Source organism: Rhinatrema bivittatum, chromosome 3, assembly GCF_901001135.1.
Source record: "Rhinatrema bivittatum chromosome 3, aRhiBiv1.1, whole genome shotgun sequence".
NCBI classification, from domain to species: Eukaryota; Metazoa; Chordata; class Amphibia; order Gymnophiona; family Rhinatrematidae; genus Rhinatrema; species Rhinatrema bivittatum.
In genome coordinates this window covers 332,006,590-332,031,359 of record NC_042617.1, presented here as the reverse complement: position 1 = coordinate 332,031,359, position 24,770 = coordinate 332,006,590, and the positions used below count along the sequence as shown (strand labels likewise).

Below are 24,770 nucleotides of genomic sequence, written 5' to 3'. Positions count from 1 at the left end.
AAGATCATGTAAGCAAACTGCCATGACGATCGGGCTTTACTAAACAGGTGGGTTCTAGACTGATCTGCGGAATTCCAGGAATGAAAATTATCAGGTAAGACCCAATTTTCTTTTCCTGTTCATAGGCCAGATCAGTCCATACTCCTGAGATGTACCCAAGCTCCCCTAAACTGGGCAGAAATGTTATAGCTCCGCTCGTAATACACTCTCTCCAAACTCGTCAGAGTCCAGATCCCAGACAGCCAATTGATAATATCTGAAGAAAGTATGCAAATACTTCTAAGTAGCGCCCAACAAATTTATTGTGACTCGGCCCATTATGGTTGCCTGTGCCCCAGAAGAGTGAAACCTTAGACCCTCCAACATCAGCCTTTACAAATATACACCAAGCAAATCACATCCTTCAGCCATCTCTCAATAGTAGCCTTTGATGCCCTGCACCCCTTTCTTGGCCCATTCCAAAGCACAAAAATTTGATCCAATTTCCAGAAATTATTAGTCACCTAGAAATATCTTAACAACCCCACCACACATCCAACACAAGTAGTTCCTTCACGTGCGGCATAGATGAATCCAAATTCGGAAAGACAGGAAGTTCCACTGTTTGACTGCAATGAAAGGTTGAAACAACCTTCAGCAGAAATGAGGGCACTGTTTGCAAGGATACCTCATTCTCTGTAAAATGAAGAAAATGATCTCTACAAGACAACATCTGAAGCTCTGAAATTCTTCTGGCCAAACAAATCTCCACCAAAAAAAACCCACTTTCAGGGTTAAATCCTTTAGAGTCGTCCTCCCACAATGGCTCGAATAGAAGCTCACACAACCCCATCATCACCAAATTAAGATTCCATGAGGGACACTCCTTCCCTATTGGGGAGCTGCAAGTGCTTTGCCCCTTGAGGAAAATGAATTGCAGCCAGATGCAAGGCAAGGGACACTCCCTGCACTTTACCCCAAATAAAGCCTAAAGCTGCCACCTGTACCTGAAAGAAATTATAGGCTAAAACCCTCACTAGACCTTTTTGTAAAAAGGTCAAGATATGGGAAATTAAAGCCAAAGTAGCCCTGTTCAACACACCAAGCCTCAAAAATCGTCCAAGGATGTGGATGGCCGTCCAGCCTGCAGCAAGGTGGCAATGGTATCTTCAGAATATCCCTTCTATTTCAAACGTGTTCTCTCAAAAACGAAGCCTCGAGACAGAAGCGATCCGCAAATATGGGATCCTGATTAAACCATCTCAGAAAGTGACCGAACCTTAACAGACCATCCACCACAAGGTCACGAACCTTGGCCAACATGGTCATTCCGGAGCCACAAGAATAATTTCATCCGAGTGTCTCTCTATGCGCCGTAGCACCCTGCCCAGAAATGGCCAAGGGGGAAAGATGCAAAGAAGAATCCCCGGTGACCAAGGTAGCACCAGAGCATCAATTCCTTCTGCTCTGTGTTCTTGCCTGCAACTGTAAAAGTGCACTGCTTTGGCATTTTGTCTCAATGCCATCTAGTGCATGCAAAGCGTTCCCCACCTGGCCTGAATGAGAAACATTGCTTCGTCTGATAGCTCCCATTCTCCGGGTTGCAACTTTTGCCTGTTGAGAAAATCCACCTGCACGTTGTCCACCCCAGCTGTGTGAAACACTGCAAGAACTGCCAGGTGCTGTTCCTCCCAATGAATCAACAACTGAGCCCCCTGAGAAACCATCCTACTTTTGGTCTCTCCCTGTCAGTTGATATAAGCCACCATAAGAACATGCCATACTGGGTCAGACCAAGGGTCCATCAAGCCCAGCATCCTGTTTCCAACAGTGGCTAATCCAGGCCATAAGAACCTGGCAATTACCCAAAAACTAAGTCTATTCCATGTTACCGTTGCTAGTAATAGTGGTGGTTATTATCTAAGTAAACTTAATAGCAGGTAATGGACTTCTCCTCCAAGAACTTATCCAATCCTTTTTTAAACACACATTGCATTGTTCGATAGAACTTGCACTATCCAACTTTGTAACCATGGTAGAAAGGAAAACGAGGCTAAGTGCATCACTCTCATCTTTAAACGACTGATATACCATGATGCCGCCTCCTTTGACCATTGATCCTATACGATCTGGCCTTTGATACACCACTCCCCAACTGGACAGGCTGGCATCGGCGGTCCCAATCTGGGATTTTCAACTTCATCCCCCTACTAGATTGAGACAACCAAGCCCCCCCCCCCCCCCCCCCCCCCCCCCGCAAGAGGAAGAGGAATTTTCAACTCTGATAACTGAATCCAACAGGAAAGTGAGTGCTCTTTAAAGGGGCCGCATATGCACAAACGCCCAGGCAACTAGATCTAGCATCAATGCCATAGACCCCCAAGACCTGCAATTAATCCCAAACCCTGGACATCTTCAATCACAACAGGCGCTGAACCTGACTGTGAAGCGTCACCATTCTTTCCTCCATGAGTAACACCTTGTCAATACAGATGTCGAATCAAGTCCCTAGATACTCCAAGGAGTGAGATGGCATTAAATGGCTCTTTGCTAGGTTCACCACCTAATCAAGAACCCTCAACCTCTCTAGGACCTGCTGTACCTCCAAGCTGACAGAGATCTGCCAATTTTGGCCAAATGAGCCAGTTGCCCAGATATACAGCTGTACCAGCACTCCTTCCTTCTGAAGGGTTACTGCCACCGTGGTGAATGTATATGGCACTGTCACCAAACCAAAAGGAAGGGCGTAAAAATAAAAATGGTCTCTCAGAATCATAAACTCTCATCACCGCCCCCCCCCCACCGGTACTCCTCCTAACCTTTGCATATTCTATAATTGATATCACGACCCTCCGGATCCCGGTATCACTTCTACTCTGTACTCTTGCTCCCCCTGTATATTTTGTACTCCTGCCCCTTATTTAACATTATATATTTTCCATTTGTTTTCTGTTCTCATGCATCTCCTGTATATTTTGTACTCCAGTACCTTACTTAACCATATTTATTTTGTATACTTAAACCTTATTTAACCATGTGTTACCGTTCCTCTCGCTTCGCTCCTGCTCTAATTGTTGGGGTCCCCCCGACCCCCAGTTTCTCTTAGTTCTCCACTCCCCCTCTCCCTGTCATTTGTAATTTCCACCTTTTGTTATTATGTAAACCGATATGATGTGTACTTTAATGTCGGTATAAAAAAACCTTAAATAAATAAATAATAAACAACGTCTGGTGCTCCTACCTGATTGGGATATGTAGGTACACTTCTGCGAGGTCTAGTGATGCCAGAACTCTCCCTTGTGAACCCCTATGACCAAATGTAGCATCTCCATACGAAACCGTGGTACCTTGAGGGCCGCACTATCTTTAAAACCGAAATCCTTTTTTGGGACCACGAAATAAATGGAATACCGACCTTTTCCCCATTCTTCTCTGAGAACTGTCACAAGGTCCATCATGTTTGTCGTGAGTAGCTCAAGGCTTCCCACACCAGGCGTGTAAAATCTAATGCATAGTTGTCATTTTATCACTCCCAAGATTCACCCCACCACCACCACCCACCCCGACAGCCGGAGAGAAGAGTGGACTGGCCTCATTACATTGTGAAGATTTACTGTAGCTCCCCTGGTTCCTTGACCAGGGGTATCCTGGGTTAGCTTTCGCCTACTTCGAAAGGACTGGGTCCTGCCCGAGCTTTCCCTCTACACTGCAGATATCATCTATAGTCTCTAAAATGCATATGGGTGGGAAAGGATTACTTTCCCCTCTTCAGCTTCTCCTCCGGCAATATATGTCCTTTGGACTCCCCCCAAATGCTTCACCAGCTGCACTAAATCATTTCTGAACATGTCTTTGATCAGGAGCGCTCCTAGCTGAGACTTTGACCAAACATCTGCAGACCAGTTTGTTAACCAGGGCAGCCACCTGGCCGAAACTGCTGACATCATAACTCTGGAGGACGTCCCAATCAAGTCATACAAGGCATCTGTCACATAGGCCACTGCTGCCTCTAAGCACTCAGTTTGCTTTGTGGAGGATGAGGAGGACATCTCCTTCGCCTGCAACTGCTGAACCCAGCACAAACAAGTTCTCTGCATAAAACTGCTGTATACCACAGCCCGGACACCCAAAGCAGAAACCTCAAAAATCCTCAAGGTGAACTCCCAGCTTCCAGTCCTACACAGCTTTCAGCACAGCAGACCCCGTCACTGGAATGGTGGTTTTCGAAATCAAAGCATTTACCTTCAGAAGCATCAAAAGCTGAAGCGTCTACTCCAGTAACGGGTACACCTCACCATGGTCTCAAGGGTGTCCCACTCCCTGACGACCAGCTGCTTTATTGACTTGTGGAAGGGAAAGGCCTTAGCTTCGCTCTCAAGCAGACCATGATGGGGTATACCCCTTCCTGGTCAGACTCCACCTGAGGAAGTTTGATGCCTAGTTGTTTAAGCACATGTGGAATTAAGGGCCACAACTCTTCTCTGCAAAATCTTATGGACCACCTTAGGGTCATCCCCTTCAGATACTAGCACCTCCTTCAGATCCTAATTCAAAATTCCTGAGGGGACTCCACTGCCTGTGACCCATCTGGCAGAACATCATCGCCTTCAGAGTCCTGCAGTCCTCAGACTCCTCCATGGAGAGTGAGTGGCCTAGTCTGAAAATATGGGGCCCTGACGAAGAAGGCCCTTCAGATGACCGAAACAAATCGGCCCATCCACTACCAAGTTGATGAGATCTGCGAACCAAGGACGCCATGGCCACTCCAGAACGACCAATATCACTTCCCCGTGATATTTCTCTATGCAACACAACACCTTGCCCATTGGTGGCCAAGGGGGGAACACAAAGTAGGACTCCCTGTGGCCAAGGCAGTACTAGATCGTCAACGCCTTCAGCTCCGTGCTGTTGCCTTCGACTGATGAATCGAAACATTTTGGCATTGACTAGTTGCCATTAAATCCACGGGAGGTGATCCCCAACGACTTCAGATGAGCTGCATCGCGGCTTCCAACAATTCCCACTTGCCTGGATCTAACTGAGACCGACTTAGGAAATCCACTTGAACATTTTCGACCCTGGGTATGTGAGACGCGGCTATGCGCTCTAAGTGGGACTCCACCCAATGAATTAAGACTTGTGCTTCCCTAGTTGAGCCTGACTCTTGGTTCTGCCCTGCCCATTGATATACACCACTGTCATCGCAGACACCATAGCATCGACCTTAGGGAGAGCAAAACATTTCAAGTCCTCCTCCGGAAGTAGATAAAGCTTCCCCATGGTCCTAGCAACCTTCAGACCAGCTTCAGGTATCCCCCACTCCGCTTCTACCAACTTCCTAACCAACTTATGGTACGGGAAAGAAGCCGGGGGACCCCTCACCCCATCAAGGACTGGGTCCACCCCTTCTAAATCCAGGTCGCTTTGGGGCATCTTAACTCCAAGCACCTGAAAAGCCAACAGGAGCAATACATCTAATTCCTCCCTCCTGAACAGGCGGACCTTCTTCAGGTCATCGGACCCGGGATTAGAGACCCCTGGGGCATCTCCCAGATTTGTATCACCAGTTGCTGGATCATCCGGACCTGCCGGTGTCCCTTGATCAGGCTCCTCACCTGATTCTCTGGGAGCCTCGCTGGATTCATCATAGCCATATCTCCCCGAGCGGTCTCCAGAAGGAGGTCCAAGTAACCTCTGAACCGGGGGACTTCGTAGGCCTATCCAACTGTGCCTGACCGGAACCAGACACCGCTCTTCCCCCGGGCTGTGCCTGAGCAGACCTGGAAAGAGTAACTCCACGAGCGGGCTTGCTGGCTGGCCAAAAAGGCCTCGTGGAGTAACACCACAAACTCTGGGGAAAAAATTCTTACTGCCCCATCCCTCTCAGGGCAAGCAGCAAAACTGGCAGACCTGATTTTTTTCCTCCTCCAGCACCCCACCCCCCCTTCGACCGATACCGAAGTCGGATCAGGCTGGGGACAAATGTGGCGGACCCTCCCCCACTCTCCCCAATGCATGGGAACAGCCGGCGAGAAATCCAAAATGGCCGCCGTTCCCGTGCCGTCAGAAGAAGATGCAGCACCCAGGACAGAGCCCCAGCCTAAAATAGAACCCGAATTGCTTCGCGGGCGGAGAAGCCCTAGAGGAGCCCTCCCCACCCTCCATACAAGCAGCACAGAGACTGGATCTGTTGAGCCGCGATCACGCTGCGCCACACGCTCGGCACGCAGACCCACGGGTCATGCTGGGGAAGGGAAAAGGCTCTGACGTGCGGAGACTGAAAACGGCTGACTAAAAAGATCAAATTAAAGCAGCCCCCCCCCCCCCGGGGTCAACTGAGCTGGTCTTACTGCTAAATGGGGAGGAAGTCACCCGCAGCACTGTGCTGCTGCCTGCCTCTTTTTTTTTTTTTTTTAGCTTTATCAGAAAACTGCACTGAGACTTAAGGCCTGAAATAAAAAAAAGAACAGGTAGTCTCAGGAACAGGGGAACCAAAATATCCCCGTGGAGCCTGCAGCTGCCTGGGCAGCCTCATGAGGGGAGGGATCTGGACAACCAGATGTACACCCCCACGGGCACACAGATGGGCACACAAAAGGGTAACAACCCCTGGTCCAGCTGCCTCTACCACACGGGGTAGGACCAACAAGGAATCCTAAAGAGAAAAATAAATAAATAAAGAAATCCCCGGGAGGAAGGCTCAAAAGAATACAGTGAAACAAAACTGCAGAACTGCCGGTTTCACACCCTCTGCCATCTGCTGGAGACAAAGAGAAATACTGAGGAACTGCAGGTGACACTGGGGTTTATGAAGCAGTGTCAGTAAAACTTTCTCTGTCTCCATCTGCTGGCAGGGATGCATAAATCCAGGAGTCTGGACTGATCCGGGTACGTACAGAGAAAGTACCTTCCTGAATGCTGCAGAGCGGCTGCTGGTTCCAGAGGGTTCTCCAGGGGATCGAGGGAACCAGACCACCAGGTAATCAAAATCCCCTCAGGGTCCAGGGACAAGCTAGCATCAAGGATCACCAAGCCCCTGCTCATCCACCTCAACTAGGGAGAATGGCCCCCACTAGCAACCTAACAGGTCCCTAACAGCTTCTTTCAAGAGCTTCCTTCCTTAGGAGGAAGCTCCTGAAAGAAATCCATCTCTCTCGTCTTTTTTTTTTTTTTTAAACTCCAGACTGCAGATTTTAAACCTCTATCATCTTCTGGAGAGAGAGGAATACTGAAGGACTGCAGGTGGCACTCTAGGTTAAGTAGCAGTGTCAGTAAAGCTTTGCTTCTGTGTCTCCATCTACTGGCAGGGAGGCAAAACCCCAGGAGTCTGGACTGATGTAGGCTATGAAAGTCATGGTATACATTCCTTAGCTCAGAATGTGAGGTATTGTATGGAAAGGAATGGAAAATAAAATGGTAGATATAACGTCTTTGTATCGAAAAATGTTGCGACCTCATCTCAAAAAAGAAACTGGAATTTCTGTGCAGAGGGGGAATTCTGTGCAAATTCTGTGCTCCGCAGCAGCGCAGAATTCCCCCAGGACTACTAATCTTCTGCAATATTATTCACAAAGACACTGTAATAGTGCTAGCCCCAGTACTGATCCTCAAGGTGCTCGCTCATCACATTCCTTTACATAAGAATATAAGATTTGCCATGCTGGGTCAGACTAAGGTCCATCAAACCCAGCACCCGGTTTCTGATAGTGGCCAATCCCAGTTGCAAGGACCTGGCAGACCCCATAAAGCAGAACTAATTCCTGTTATTCACTACCAAGGATAGCAATGGCTTTCTTTAGTCTATGTAGCTAATAATGCATTATGGACTTTTCCTCCAGGAACTTGCCCAAACCCCTTTTAAACTCTGTTATGCTAGCTGCCTTGACTATGTAATCACATCCTCTGGCAACAGATTTCACAGCTTGATTATGCACCGAGTGAATTCAATTTACCACCATGCTTTGTCTTCTGTCACTCAGCCAGTTTCTAATCCTGCAGTACCTGAACGTAATCCCACTTTGAAGTGCCCGAAAAAGCAAAATATAAATCAAAAAAATAAATAATCTCGTTCACTACCTTGGGGACCACCCCCACCCCCAGGCTGTGGGAAGGTATCAAAAGCTTTGCAGAAATGCAAAGCGCCCACCCCGATCCAATAGTCTGGTCACCCAGTCATAGAAATCAAAGTCTCTAGTCTATGTAAAACAAGGGCGCTGCTGACCGTTCCCATGCAGACTTCACACAGATGTGTAAAACGTTAACAGCTGGAGAGCAACTCTGGGAGGAAACTGCAGGAGGCAATGATCATAATTAAAAGGTGCAGACCTTTTACCATTTAATAAAAATTAAAAGATTTCAATAAATATATTAAGACCAAAAAGAGAGAATGAGGTATAAGACCAGAACAGGTGGCAGCAATATCACTGGGACTCAATAAAAGCAAAATGTTTTTGTTTAAAAAAGGATTGGATATGTTCTTGGAGAAGTCCATTACCTGCTATTAAGTTCACTTAGAGAATAGCCACTGCCATTAGCAATGGTAACATGGAATAGACTTAGTTTTTGGGTACTTGCCAGGTTCTTATGGCCTGGATTGGCCACTGTTGGAAACAGGATGCTGGGCTTGATGGACCCTTGGTCTGACCCAGTATGGCATTTTCTTATGTTCTTATAATATGTTGATATTTTAGAAGATGGCTTTAGAGATGTTTTTATTGCAGCAAATGGTATAAAAGGAAGATAGCTGTACCAAAGCTGTACCTTTTCAGCACTCAATATTTTCACTCTATCTCAGAATGTCTCCTCCCCAGTTTGGTAGCTTTAGCCCTAACTCAGTGAAGGGGAAAGTCCTACCTGTACGCAGAGATCCAGTGGCGTGACTCCGTTCTTGTCCGGAAGATACTTGGCCCCTCGCAACAGTAGGATCTGAGCTGTGTCTCTCTGGCCATGGCTGGAAGAAAGAAGAAAGCAGAAGCTTATAAACTGCAAATCTGCTCGGCCTGGTTCTACGGACACAGACAATGTTCTTGGGGAGGACGAAAAGTGAGGAGGGGTAACGCTGCATGACCTGTCCTTCCTCCCCCCCCCACGCTTCAAGAAACTGAATCTAAACTGTGCACAAAGAGAGACCTGAAACGTTTCTTGCACTGCTTTTTATGCAAGTTTTCTAAAATAAAAATGTGTCCAGCCATGTCCGTGATGCAGGGGCGGGCACACTTGGTTTATTTCTTAATTGTATTTATTTTTGCAGAGGCCACACATTAGTTGATTTGCCTGCCTCAGAGGCCAGGGCATTAAGTGAGGAGCTGAGGTGAGTGGTGGTGGGGAAGGGGGTTCCCACACGCAGGCAAGAGTCACTTTTGGAGCATCTTCCGCGAGGCCTAAGGTCTCTCGCCCTTTCCCATTAAAATAAGCTTCCCAACCTTCTTCCACAGTGCTTTCCACCATTTGGGTCCCTATACAATAATGATGATGATGATAGTAAAAGAATACCAGAACAGAAGAAAAAAAGTAAAAAAAAAAAAAAAAAAAAGCAGAAGAAAAGTCATGTAACATTAACAAGGACTTAAGGACTCAAGGCTATTATGGCAGCCAGTGCTCAGCAGCAAACGCTCGCTATTTTTAAAGGCTGCACTTCAAGTTTAATTACCCTTAACTGAAAACATTTAGGTCGATACAGTAAAGTGTGCTCCGTCGGAGCGCACTGTCACCCTGCTCTGGACGCGTGTTTTCCCTTACCCCTTATTCAGTAAGGGGAGGAAAACACGCGGCCCACCCGCGGCACCTAATAGCGCCCTCAACATGCAAATGCATGTTGATGGCCCTATTAGGTATGCCCGAGCGATCCAGTAAGTAAAATGTGCAGCCAAGCCGCACATTTTACTCTAAGAAATTAGCGCCGCCCAAAGGTCGGCGCTAATTTCTTCCGGCGCCAGGGAAGTGCACAGAAAAGCAGTAAAAACTGCTTTTCTGTGCACCCTCCGACTTAATAAAAGTAAAAAAGTAAAAAAAAAAAAAAAAAATTTTGAATTCGGCCCGTGGCTGTCGGGCCAAAAACCGGACGCTCAATTTTGCCGGCGTCCGGTTTCCGAGCCCGTGGCTGTCAGCGGGCTCGAGAACCGACGCCGGCAAAATTGAGCGTCGGCTGTCAAACCCGCTGACAGCCGCCGCTCCTGACAAAAGGAGGCGCTAGGGACGCGCTAGTGTCCCTAGCGCCTCCTTTTCCTCGTTTGCACCGCGTCACCTCATTTAAATACTGTATAGCTCGCACCGGCTATGGGCCGGTGCGTGCGCTGGGAGAGCGGGCGTTCGTCCGCTCTCCCACGGACTTTACTGGATCGACCTGATTGTTTGTAGAAGGCAGCAATATATAATTACAAAGACCAGCACGTGAACATCTGGATTGATTTGGCAAACAGTACTGCGCTCTGGGCAGGGCTCTGTTCACGCAGCTGCGGAGTTTCCTCACTATGGATCTATGCAGGGATGTACTTTTGGGAGGGTTGCTGCTGTTTCTTTTTACCTTGAGGGCAGCACAGATTCTGGTGGCATTCGCACAGTGGCGTGTAAGGAGAAAGGGAGCTGCTCATACTGTACCTGCAGACGTGACCTGTTGGAGGTAGGTCAGCACTGAAGTGATTTAGAGCGTTAAGACTGTGCTCCCACCCACTGTACGTTTTGTTGGCAGGCTCCGCAACCAGCGGTTCCTGCAAAGAGGTAATCTTTCTTTATCGTCACTCTAATGGGGCGAATCCCCGTGGTGATGAAGAAAATAACAGATCAGCTATTCTCAGAATCATGAGGCCAGCAGAGGAAAGATAGAGTAGCAGTGATAGACTGCATCTGAGACCACGTGCCATGTCAGGGCTTCAGGCCTGGACATATGGTGCCAGCACAAGTCTGAAAAAAAAAAAATAAAAAGCACCCATGGGCTGTAGTTTGCCCACCCTTGCACCAATGTCACAGGTGGGGCTAACAGGAGGACAAAAGCAAACCACAAGTGCTAGAGCCACTGGCCAAAGAAAAGTGTGTCAGGTGGAGATTCCCAAGCCCTGCAGGTGTTGTCTACTGTGGCAACCAGCCCTTCTGCTGCTGCCGCCACTGTCTGCCTCAATGCTCATTAAGCTTTCTGCTGTGTCAGTGACAGTGCAGATGGGGGGGAAAGAGAAGGGGGAGAAAGGGTGCGAAGGGGAGGAAGAGCAAGAGTGAAGTTGAGTGGGGGGGGGGGAAGAGAGAGAGCAGGGAGTGTTGTGGAGCGAGTATTTGGGACCTCCTATAACTCCCCCTCAATACACACACCTCTCATCCCCATCCCCTCTCTCACAGCCCCACTGCCCAGCAGTACCCTTAGCCCTCTCAACCACCCCAACAACCCCCCTAATCCCTTCCTGGAAGCACCTGCAAGAAACACGCACAGACACCCAGAGCAATCGAGGTACACAAACATTCAGATCGCAGAATTACAAAATGTACTCTTAAGTTGCCATGCAATTAGAGACTTGTTTTATCCACATTTTCCCAAAACTCAAACGTGCCCCATACCTTGTGTCAAGCTCCCAACACTGGAGAAAACAATCTTTGGGTAGCAATTCAACCCTCCTGCCTTTCTAGGATAAAGGGCTTCTTAAAAGAGAGATTTACGACCATTTACCACTACCCCCGCACCCGCCCCACACACACACACATCAAATCTGGCTGCAAAGAAACACTTTAATTTTTAAAATAATAACAGCTATACCCTAGGCTCTGTAAAGGGAACAAACAGTCATATTTGTTGATATGAAAACCAAAGCAAACAAGCTACATAAGATATCGTCAGCTGGATAACTGTGTGCTCCTTCCCTAGAGACAGGGGCAAGCAGCATGGGTTTATTATCCCTTTTTAAACCATCAGAGTAGTACAATAGTTCAAGGAGTTTGGGAGTATTCAAATGTTCATTGGTCTGTTTGAAAAAGGAATCATAGAGAGAAGACTCATGCAAGTGGCCTCTATAACCCTTGTAATAAGTTACATTAAAAACAACCTTTAAATGAACTTCCAGGAAGCACTTAACAGGCCCTTCAGGAAAGATCACAAGAAGCTCTACTTTTCAATAAAGAATGTTAAGTGCTGTTGTGGAACTGTAGCTCAGCGAAAGCAAGCGAGCACCTTTGGTCAGAGAGATGTGACTCTTGCCGCAACTTTAGCTGTCCCTCCAGGGGCCGAATGACCTTCTAATGACTATGCTTGCAAAAAAAAAAAAACCAGCCCAAAGCAGCCAGAGAATTGTTTCTAAGTCTTTTTAAACAAAAGTGCCATTAATATGGGGCATGAACAAAATACATATGAACTGCCCATTAGGGTGAAGCTTTTAATCTCTCTGATCAGGAGATAACAGCAGCATGGTTTTACTAAATGGAGTTCGTAGCATATGACAGAAGATAAGGACCACCGATCCACCCAGTCTCTCCCAGGTGGACCTTCCTACACTATTTCAGCTCTGGTTATTACCCTTGCATGGGCAAAAAATGGCAATGACAAAGAATTAATTCCAAGGAAAGGAAGGTTTAACAGTGAAAAACCACAGGGATCAGTACTGAGTCCAGCTCTCTCTAATATTTTCTGAAGTTATACCACAGAGGGGTTAGGAGAAAAGTTTGCCATTTTTGTTGATGTGCAATACAGTATGCATTCCAGATGGCAATGGGAAAATGCGAAGGAAGCTATAAAATCTTGAAGCATGACAAAGTTTGGCATCTGGCAAGACCTCAACTTGAGTACTGGGTCCAGCACTAGAGGTCACATCTCTTAAAGGATAGAGACAGACTAGGAGCAGACCAGAGAAGGGTGGAACAGACTTGCTTCCAAAATGCACTGCCTTAAGAATAAGCAGTTTAAGCGACATCTCTCTCATGGGCTGAAATGGATAGCCAACACCAAATCCAGATTCCAGGCAGATACTGAATCTCTTACCAGAAAATGAATATGCTTTACGCCGTAAAGGAAATAAGACACATCCAGATGATATGATAAGGGTCTGCCCATCAACCAGCCTCCAAAGCAAGCAATAGCCATTACGCAGCTCTGTCACTTAATAACTCAGTACTACCCCTAAATCCCACTCAGTTAACCCTGTGACCGCTCACAAGCACTGCCCGTGCCCACCTGCACCTACACACGTGCTCCTACACTTGAAAATGACTAGTAATATTTTTCTGACCAATGGCACTGCAGGATGTTACAGTCCTACAGTTTCCTCAAAGATACTAGAATATGTATGCTGTCCAAATCTCATCCAGAGTCAAGCCAGCATCCCAAGTCTCTGTTTGAACTGAAGTGCAGAGGTCAAGCACCAACTGCAGGCAAGCTGAGGAAATGACTATTCTCTGGTGAGAAAAAAAACACCCACGGCAAAACAAGAAATTAAAGCGCACAAAAAAATCCTCTGTTTCACCACAGCACCTTCATGGAGTTAAGGGCCAACCCTTATTCAGTACCCCATGCAGGAACTCTAAGACAGTCACAACCAAAGATCCTCTCTCGAGATCTTCCTAATCGAGCACTAAACCTTAAACAGCTTCCAGATTTTCACAAACACTGAGGATGTGTAAATTTTCTTGTACCACAAACCTTCTGAGAATATCCCTTCAATAACAGATGACCCTCTCAAGGGCCAAGCCACAAGACAAAACCAAGACAGATCCTTGTGAACCATTATGAAGTTGATAATTATGGATGTACTCTCTGTCAAAGTTAGCCTACAGTAGCAGATCGATACTTTAAGATGTAATACACTACCAAACTAATTGCTGAAATGTTTATAAAAACAGGCTAGCTGGCCATGATAAAGAGCCTAAAATAAAGTTTCAAAATTAGACAAGAATATGTTTCTCTTTATCTGTACCAAGATGTACTACAAGAAGATATAATGAGATAACTAAGATCAACATTTGAGCCATATTTGAGTCATATTGTGTAATACTTGTGCAAACTCATCATACTGCCTCTTTTGTGTAGAAACGGTATTTAAGTCTTGCTGAATGTAACAAATTTCAGAATGCCCACTGAGAGTTTAACCAAAGTGTGGTCTTCTCCTAGCTTTATTACTTATAGAATAAAAATAGTAACATTATAATGGAAAGTGGAATCTTATCCCCTTTTTTTTATTTTTTTTTGGAAGAGAGCGAAGAGGGAATAAACAGCCCCCACAAAAACCGGCCCCCTGTGCTGAGGCAACCACAACAGCAGATCCCATCCAGCATTCTCACTAGATATGCATACCAGGGACATTTTGGGCAATTGGGAGCTACAAATATCATTAACCGCCAACGCCTGAAAATCTTCTGCAAGAGTCTGCCTACCAGAGACCAAAGAGGGAGCACCTAAACACAGAAATGATGGCAGAAAATGTCCACATGGTCCTTCCAGTCTGCCCAGCAAACGTACGGAAGTATCTGCTGTCCCGTTTAAGTTATCCCATGCTTATCTGTTTCCCAGACCATAAAAGTCAGGGCCCTTGTTGGTTGCTATTTGACTCCAATTCCCCATGACCCCTATGCTTTTCAGTTTCCCACACTAGCCCTTGATGATTGTTGTTGAACCCGATTCCCTGTTATGCCTTGCTGTAGAAGCAGAGCGCAATGTTTGATTTGCATCAAAGTATAAGTCTTATTGGTTAAGAGTAGTAACCACCGCATCAGCAAGTAACCCACATATTTGTTTCCCCAGACCGTAAAAGTCAGGGCCCTCAGTTGCTGAACGAATCCAATTCCCCTTTTCCCCCCTGCCTTTGAAGCAGATATCAATGATGGAGTTGCATCAACAGTATCAAGGCTTATTGATTAAGGGTAATAACTGCTGTACCATCAAGTTAATACCATGCACTCTTTTCTTCATTTCCATCCTTTAGCCTTTAGAGATACACAATATTTATCCCATGCCCTTTTTAATTCTTTCATTTTGGTTTTGGTTATCACCACCTCCTGCGGAAGGGCATTCCAGGGATCCATGAAGAAACATTTACTGACATTGATTCTGAGGCATTCTTCTTGGAGTTTTATTTTGTGACCCCTAGTTCTACTGATTTCTTTCCAATGGAAAACATTTGAAATTTTCACCTCATTAAAACCTTTTAGGTACCTGAAGATCTGTATCATATCACCCAAGCGCCTCCTCTCTTCCAGGGTATACATATTCATATCCTTCAGTCTCTCTGCATAGGTTTTCTGATACTGACCCAACACCATTTTGGTAGCCCTTCTCTGGACCACCTCCATCCTGTCTTTATCTCTTTTGAGATAAGGGCTCCAAAAATTGAACACAGTACTCCAGGTAAGGCCTCATCAAGGACCTGTACAAGGGCATCACCACCTCCATTTTCTTATTGGTTATTCTTCTCTCTATGCAGCCCAGCATTCTTCTGGCTTTAACTATCGCCTTGTCACATTGCATCACCATCTTCAGATCGCCAGAAACTATCACCCCAAGATCCCGCTCTTGGTCCGTGCACATCTGCCTTTCCTCTCCACCCCCATCTCATACTGCTCTTTTGGATTACCACACCCCAGATGCATGACTTTGCATTTCATGGCACTGAATCCCAGCTGCCAAATCTTCGACCACTCTTCAAGCCTTTGTAAATTACTTTTCATTCTCTCTACTCCTTCAGGCGTGTCCACTCTGTTGCAGATCTTGGTATCATCTGCAATAGACAAACTTTACTTTCTATCCCTTCTGCAATGTCGCTCATAAAGATATTGAAAGAACTGTTCCCAATACCGATTCCTTTGGCACAGCACTTAACAAGCTCTCTCTTCAGAGTAGGTTCCATTTACCATTACACGCTGTCTCCTATCAGTCAAACAGTTTGTAATCCACTTCACCACCTCGGCGCTCACTCCGAAGCTTCTCATTTTGTTTGCAAGCCTCATATGTGGAACGGTATCAAAAGCTTTGCTGAAATCCAAATAGATGACACTGAGTGCTCTCTCTCAAACCAATTCTCTAGTCACCAATCAAAAAAATCAATCAGATTTGTCTGACAGGACCATCCTCTGGTGAATCCATACTGCCTCAAGTCCAGCAACTTACCAGATTGTAGATAGTTCAGTATCCTTTCTTTCAGCAGTGTCTCCATTAATTTTCCCATCATCGAAGTGAGGCTAACTGGCCTGTAGTTTCCAGCCTTTTCTTTGCTATTGCTCTTCTCCAATCTTGCGGCACCACTCCCGTTTCCAGGGATCTATTGAACAAGTCATTTAGCAGACCCGCCAGGACATCTGAGTTCTCCATAGTATTCTGGGATGTACCTCATCCGGCCCCACGGATTTGTCCACATTCAGTTTTCCTAGCTCTCCCCAAATACACTCTTCTGTAAAAGGAGTTTTGTTTAGCTCATTCCCTTCTATGGTCTTGTTAACCAGCAACGGTCCTTCGCCAGGGTTGTCTTTAGTGAACACAGAACTGAAGTATTTGTTTAATATTTCTGCCATTTCCTTGTTTGTCACAGCACATTGCTCATCATCTTTCAATTTCACTATACTACTTCAGGCTTTCCTTCCTTCTCTTATATATCTGAAAAATGTTTTGTTACCTCTCTTAATCTCTTGAGCAATCCTTTCTTCCACTTGGCCTTTTGCTTTTCTGATTTCTTTCTTCATCTCCCTCATTTTGATCAGGTATTGTTCCCTGTATTCCTCTTTTTGGGATCCTTTATACTTCCTAAACACTAATCCTTTTGCCTTTATTTTTGCAGCCACCTCCTTTGAGAACCAAACTGGATTATTTTTCCCTGAACAGTTTACTTTTCTAACATATAGATTTGTTGCCTTTGTAACAGCTCTTTTTAATTTAGCCCACTTTTGTTCCACCTTGCCCATTTTCTCCTAGTCTTGTAGTTCTTCCTCCAGTACATCCCTATTTTGTCAAAGTCTGTGTATTTGAAATTCAAAACTCGGGTCTTCGTGTCACTTCTTTGTATCTTATTCGCAATATCAAACCATACAGTCTGATGATCAGGTGGGCACCTGTCCGAACATTGTAGACATTATCCCTATTTGTGAGCACTATATCCAGGATTACACTGTCCCTCCTGAAATCCATTACCATTTTTTGAGTATAGCCCTTGGAAGGCAATCACTATCTCTCTACTTCGCATAGATTCTGCAGAAGGGATACTCCAGTCTACATTCAGCAGATTAAAATCTTCTTAATCTCCAATGAGCAACACTTCTCCCTTCTTTCCCATCTTTTCGATGTCTTCTCTGTCCAGCTCTTCTGAATTGGAGACCTATAGACCACACCGAGAGTAAATGGAAGCATCATCATCTTTTTTTAGGCTAGCCCATAATGTTTCTTCCCTACCCCATGTCACTTGCATTTCAATTGCTTGGATATTGCTTCTGACATAGAAACATAGAAATGATATAGAAACATAGAAATGACGGCAGAAGATGACCAATAGGCCCATCCAGTCTGCCCAGCAAGCTTTCACACTTATTTTCTCATACTTATCTGTTACGCTGACTGCTGAGTTCAGGGCCCTTATTGGTAGTTTTTTGATTCTAATTTCCTTCCACCCCCGCCAATGATGCAGACAGCAGTGTTGGAGCTGCATCAAAGTGAAGTATAAGGCTTAATGTTTGAGGGTAGTAACTGTCGTATCGAGCAATTTACCCCGATGTTTGTATATTCATACTGCTCAGATCAATGCCTTGTTAGATGTTGCCTGAATGCAAATCCTCTTTTCCACATTTCCTCTTGCCGTTAAGCATAGAGCAATGTTGGAGTCTCATTAACCATGTGAACGTTTATTGAATAAGGGTATTAATCACCAAGTAGTAGCCTCATTCCCGCAGCCACCCCCATTCCTATTCTCTTCATTCCCATCCTCCAGGCTTTATGGATCCACAGTGTTTATTCCTACAAGCCACCCCCATACCTCTTCTCTTCATTCCCATCCTCCAGGCTTTATGGATCCACAATGTTTATCCCACACCCCTTTGAAATCCTTCACAGTTTTGGTCTTCACCACTTCCTCCAGAAGGGTGTTCCAGGCATCCACAACCCTCTCCATGAAGAAATACTTCCTGACATTGGTTCTGAGTCTTCCTCCCTGGAGTTTTAAATCGTGACACCTGGTTCTGTGATTTTTTTCCAACAGAAAAGGTTTGTTGTTGACTTTGGATCATTAAAACCTTTCAAGTATCTGAACGTCTGTATCATATCACCCCTGCTCCTCCTTTCCTCCAGGTGAGGCCTCACCAAAGACCTGTACAAGGGGATAATTACTTCCCTTTTCTTACTCGATATTTAATTATCCCCTTTTGCAGGTCCTTGGTGAGGCCTCACCTGGAGTACTGTGCTCAGTTCTGGAGACCGTATGTCCGAAGGGACAGAGACAGGATGGAGGTGGTCCAGAGAAGGGCGACCAAAAAGGTGGATGGTCTTCATCAAATGACTTATGAGGAGAGATTGAAGAATCTAAATACGTATACCCTGGAGGAAAGGAGGAGCAAAGTGCTGCTGCTCCTCAGTTTCTGTCCTCTCTGTCCTTCCTTAAGTTATAGCCAGGGATGGCTATATCCCAGTCATGTGACCATGTTTCTGTAACAGCAAGGATGTTCCACCATTAGATCCTGCAGGTCTGGGATTTTATTGCCCAGACTATGAGAATTAGTGCTCATAGCTTTCCAGCTTCTCTCCTTCAGGTTACTGTTCCTGGACTTCTTTTGTGCCTTATTCAGCTGACTTTTGTTATCCCCTTCATCCATTTGTTGAGATTTGGGAGGTGACATTCCATTTTCCTTCTGCCACCCCCGTCCTCTAGTTGCAATGCCTTTCTACATTATCAATAATTTGGTTCCAATTTCTGCTTTATCATCTGTTGTTCCATAACACCATACTTACTCATCCAGAAGAAATCCACCCTTAGACTTCAATGTCCACTTTTAGGTGGCTTTCCTAACAGTATAATAGAACAGGGATTTCCTAATACTTCTTTTACATGTAATTTTCAAGGGTGCTTGGAATACAAATATAGCATAAAATAAAAGCAGCCCTGGCATCGAAAACATGTGTAACTTCTGAGGATTTTTTTTCTCTGCCTCCCAAACTTGACTTATAACTATGACCAGTCTCCAATTTCCCAACCAAGCACTAAGGCAAAATTACAGCTATCACGTGCCTTGATAGTTTCAAAACATGCTACGGTACTATACCTGCAAGCAAAATAGAGAGGCGTTGCTCCAGACACGTTGGGCCTGTTGATGTCCGCACCACTGTCCAACAAGCACTGCACTGTCTGATAGACATAAAAGGAAAGATGTTAAAGAGACGTTAAAGAGAAGGGAGATTCTATGCCACAGGCTGACCTGAAATTAAACAGCTTACAGATAAAAGCATGACAGGATCAGCACGGTGTATTCAACTTCTGGAAGGCAGCATTTTATTAAATGCTTCCACTTTAAAAAAAAAAAAGCAACATTACTTAGATCACCTCAACATATCAAGGTATATCTTGGTTCTGTTCTTCCTCTTTGAATCTATCCCTAGGTCTCCTTTCTTTTTTGTGACTCAATATAATTTATTTCTGATGTTATATTTTTTGCAGGGCGCATTGGGGGGAATGGGGGCACAGTTGTGTAACTTTAATTGTGGGCAAAGCCCTATTTTTTTTAATGCTAAGCATTAATATTTATTTAGAAATCAAATAAATCTGAAATAAAATGGATGAGCTTAATGATTTTGCTTAAACTGCTTCATTATCTAAGAAATATTTCTAGTGCCACTACTATAAATATATTCTGGTCTGTGACCCTTCAGAAGCTTCCTGATTTAAGACCAATTCTATATTTCTGGCAAAATAAATTGCTCCGTTTCCACATCACTTATTTGCATCTCTTTATCCTTCTACATAGTGCTGGGACATATTTTCCCAAGGGTCCCAAAACTGTGGCTGCAGGAAGCCTGGCAGGTAATCACAGCATACCACACCGGACCACAAAAATGTCAAGTGCAAAGCAGGATGGCAAGGTGGCAATTAACGGAGGGGTAGATTTTCAAAGGGGTACGCGCGTACCCCCCGAAAACCTACCCCAAACCCCCCCCCCCCCCTGCGTGCGCCGAGCCTATTTTGCATAGGCTCGGCGGCGCGTGTAAGTCCCAGGGCTTGCATGAAGGAGCGTGTCGGGGGCGTTTCGGGGGGGGGGGGGGTGCCCGGAGTGACGCGGCGTTTTGGGGGCGTGTCACGTGCGACACGACCTTTCGGGGGCGGGGCCGCGGGGGTGGTTTCGGCCCAGGGGCGTGGCCGCGCCCTCCGGAACAGCCCCCGGGTCGGGTCTTGGCGCGCCAGCAGCCTGCAGGCGTAAATCCATGGATAAAGGTAGGGGGAGGTTTAGATAGGGCCAGGGGGGTGGGTTAGGTAGGGGAAGGTGAGGGGAGGGCGAAAGCAAGTTCTCTCCGAGGCCGCTCCGATATCGGAGTGGCCTCGGAGGGAACGGAGGCAGGCTGCGCGGCTCAGCGTGCGCAGGCTGCCCAAAATCGGCAGCCTTGCGCACGCCAATCCAGGATTTTAATGGCTACGCGCTCGCCCAAATTTAGAAAATCTACCCCAGAGTGTTTAATGCAGTTGATGATCCAAGATCTTGGTGCAGGGCGCATGATCAGTTTACACTGGGTTTTTGTTTTCTATTTAATACGTATGAATTCTGCTCTATAAGAAAGGAAGAAAAAAATAAAATGCTGGACAGGTGATGGAAGTAACTGAATTGCTACATAAGCGATGACAAACTTGTGTCACGCCCAACCAAGCCTACTGGAGTTCAAGGAAGTTAAGCTCCCCATCTGAAAAAGGACAGAGTCCCACTGACACTGGCTTCCACTAACCCGGTAAAAACAGGTATCTGGCATTTTATGATACCTAAACTGGGAACAAGGCCCCTATCATAGGTCTAGGCCACAAGAGAGATGAACTGAATAGTGAGAGCATGCAAGAGGAAGAAAGCAAGCAACAAAGACCACAATTGCTTTCATGTTTTACATCCCATCAAGACCAGGCAAGGTTGTCCAAAGAAAAATTGTTTAATAAAGAAGTGTGACTGCATAAAGTGAGAGGTATTCTGTTAAAAAGATGCATATCAGTAGTGTTTTCTATAATTGCAATTACTTGGTGTGTGTGTATATATATAAATATATATATATATATATAAAGTCTCAAAATATGCACATGAAATTAGTAGAGAAGTTAATGTAAGAAAAATGAGTACAAACTATTACTTTTCCACGTGACAAATATCTGATGGAATCTGTAGAAAAATATGCTTGCTCGCAGATTCAAAAATTTGTAGCAAATTAGGCACAAAGGAAGGGGTGAAGAAAATTGAAAAGGAACTTCAAAAACTGGAAGGACGGTCAAGGGATTGGAAACCGCATGTCAATGCTAAGAAAGTATACAGTCTCCTGCACTGGGGACACAAAAATCCATTAGCCCTGTATCAATTACAAGGACAAGAAACTGTCAAACACAAAAGAGGTCTAGAAGTAATCATCTCAGATGACCTCTTGGTAGCCATTCACTGTAATAAAGCAAAAGGGAAAGCCAACAGGTATGCTCGGGTGCAAAAGCAGAGGGTATCATCAGCGGGAAAGAAATCCCAGATGCACGAGCGTGCCTTTTCCATAGCTGGACCGCTTTACTGGAACTCCTTGCCACTGGCAATTCGCACCACCAAAGTGTGTGCTGAAAACTTGTTTAAGCAAGCTGTTGACATCCCCTTTTAATCCAGTCTAAAGTCATCGGTGTCAGCCCTGTATGATATGCTGATTTTTCCATCTGCATCATTAATCCCAGCAGACTGGTAGCGGCTACATAGCTTGCAGCGGGGCTACATAGCTTGCAGCAAGACTACAGGGATCTCAGCAGCCGATGTTCAGGCCACAGCCTGGCTAGTTATGGTAACTCTTTACATTATTAAACAGCCTGGTTTAGTTGGGGAGTAGGGGTCTGGCTGCTTGATAACTTGCATGCTCATTTGCCCAGGATGGTAGAAAACCAATGAGAAGGATAACAAACTGGCTTTGATAAGGAGTGCTATCCTAATAGTCAAGTTGCAGGGCTGGCAGCTGGGATATATCTTTGGCAGTGTGGACTTTTAGAACTGGGCAGACTGGATGGGGGCCAATTTATGTCGGCTTCTAGCCCACTCAATCTAATGTACTTGGCGGGTTACAATAAAACATTCTTCATAAATACACAAAATGACGGTAAGGTAAATAAATTAACAGAACACACCAATATCATAAAAACAAATTATAATAAAACAAACAGTAATAAAATAATAAAAGGCAACATAAAAATATAAATTAAAAACAGACTTCTAATATCACAGGGAATCTCTCCTATGCCATAAAGGGCTAAATATATTATCATCTAATGTGAGCAAATGCCTGACTAAAATAAAAGGCTTTCAGTTTCTTCCAATTGTTTTTCTGTCATCTACTATGTTACTACATCTCTCCAGGACATTACATTTTGATCCACTACTGTAAATTAACAGGAATCAAAAATGTATGTGAAGCAAAGGTGCCATGACCCTACCAAGGAGAAAGTCCAGAAAATGGAAAATTACTAATTACAATGACTAACAAATGAAAAGAATTAAGAAAAATAAATGACTAAGTCCTACTATCACACAATTTATTTAATTACTAGTAATAAAAGCCCATCCCAGGATGGGGAAATATATCACGCAATTGAGATGTGTGATAATATAGAGCTCAGTTGTACTGTGTGGGAGTAAGGAGTGGATTGGACAATTCAGAGAGACAGGGAAAGGGCAGGGCTGAAGAGTACAGGGCTGGAGCTGGAGGAGAGGGGGCAGAGTTCAATTTTTAAACAGAGCGAGGAGTGGAATTTGAACGTGAGGTGGAGCTGGAGAGTACAGGGAGGGAGAGGCAGAGCTCAGTTTGCATACCAGCGATGCAGGTGCAGGACAACTTTCTCCTTTATTATAATTAGATATTCATTTGAGAAGCTTCTGAAAATATGTTAGAAACCTACCGTTTTGTGACCATTCTGGCATGCTACGTGCAGTGCCGTCTGCCCCATCGCATCTTCCACATCCACGTTGCTGACGTGCTGGACGAGGTCATGAAGCAGCTCTGTCCGGCCATTGACAGCAAGCCAGTGGATCTAAGCAAGAAAACCACCCAACGCTGTTCTTCAATGTCTGTGGTTAGCTAATATGACCAGCTATTGAGCTCTAATGATCCAAGGAAGCGTTATGATCACTTTCTTGGCGTACAAAATGTAGTTTCTGAAATAAGGGCAACACATTCCAGCCAGAACTAAAGAAGCCTACTTTTGGGATCTGGTCCATACACATGCGTGGATTATAAAAAACAAACACACACAACACTCATGTCAGAGTCCTCGTGTGCCCCCACCGTCCTAAAAAATATAGTATGGATAGGACACCAAACAAAAACGTTATGAGGGACACACAAACACAACTATCTCATATTCCTTCTTTTCCTTTGAAAAGTAGGCTAAAAATGAGTATCAGTTCCAGTGCTTTGCTGCCTTCCTCTGGATCACCCAACCGTTTCAGAGAAGACTGAAAGCAAAGAACTGGTTTCTGAGTATCATGAATAAAAGGTTGCACAATCTGTTTGTGCTTAATATACTCCTGCAGTCCACTCTGAAGTGTCGGAAAAGCAGAAATACATTTTTGCAGGAGGGTTTCATATCCACGACAGCCATATAAAAACTGACTTTTGAGATATAGAAATCATAAAGGCTCCTTAACTTTTCAGCACAATTTCAGATTTTGTAAGACCCCCAAATCCTGTTAACACATTATTTATTTAGTTGATTTACATTTTGGTTTTCAGAAATTTCAAAACAGATTACACTGCTCTAAATTGCCTATGACTTTAGGTCAGCTTTGCTGTCAAACAGAAGGCATTTGAAACATCTTATAACTAATTAATAAAGAAAATGGTTATAACTAGTTACCCGGCTAGAATTTACCTGGATAAGAAGGGGGAATTCCGTGGAGGAGCGGAGCTAGCCACATAAATTAAGCAGCTAACTCCGATATTTGGAGTTATCCACTTAACTTATGCAACTAACTCTGATTGGGCCATAAGGGCTGTCCCTAAAGTTAGCCAATTAGACATAACCAGCTAACTTTAAGATAGCCGGGTATATTCAGCAGCGTGACCGCTAGTTAGCTGGATATGTTTACCTGGCTAACTAGCCGAGCTGCACAGTGGCTAAAAATGGACCCTAATATGTCTATGTCCCCAACCTTTCTGCGCAAAATACTGGCAAGTTAAAAGCCATGGAGATCTTGCATAGAATCTCTTTTATAACTGGACTATCTGCCGGCTGCCATATCTTTGACTGGACTGATGTATGAAGTATTCTAAGAAAATATTCTACATCAGCATCTAAGACCAAACAAGTCCCTTCATCACATGGCGCCCAACCTCTGGAGAAGGGCCTCATATGGGACTGAAAATCCCTTCACAACATTAGAGTTGGATAATTCATATGTTAGTCCAATAAAAGGCCTCACAGCCTGCGAAAAAAAAAAAAAAAACCCAAACAGTTTTCTCCAGGACCAACACAGCTAGCACAGTAACATAGTGAATGATGGCACATCATGAGCAAAATGATCCATCCGGTCTGCCCAGCGAGGTGATCAGGGCTGAGCTTCCGTTCCGATCAGGTCACCTCACCGTGTAGAAAAGTTACCACAGGTTAGTGCAGCGCTTCAGTTCCATCATCTTGTCACTAGGAAATCCTCTG

At 45.0% G+C, this 24,770-nt stretch overlaps 1 protein-coding gene across 3 annotated transcripts in view; it reads right to left on the bottom strand.

Annotated features, from left to right (window-relative positions):
- Positions 1-24,770, bottom strand: part of HACE1 (HECT domain and ankyrin repeat containing E3 ubiquitin protein ligase 1) — a 230,814-nt gene that overhangs the window by 161,392 nt on the left and 44,652 nt on the right. For all 3 annotated transcript variants that reach the window (XM_029595349.1, XM_029595352.1, XM_029595351.1), the window contains exons 6-8: positions 23,016-23,147; positions 19,177-19,259; positions 8,833-8,929 (exon numbers count right to left, since the gene is read on the bottom strand). In XM_029595349.1, the coding sequence (XP_029451209.1) occupies positions 8,833-8,929; positions 19,177-19,259; positions 23,016-23,147 (312 nt within the window). The remainder of the gene's footprint in view (positions 1-8,832; positions 8,930-19,176; positions 19,260-23,015; positions 23,148-24,770) is intronic.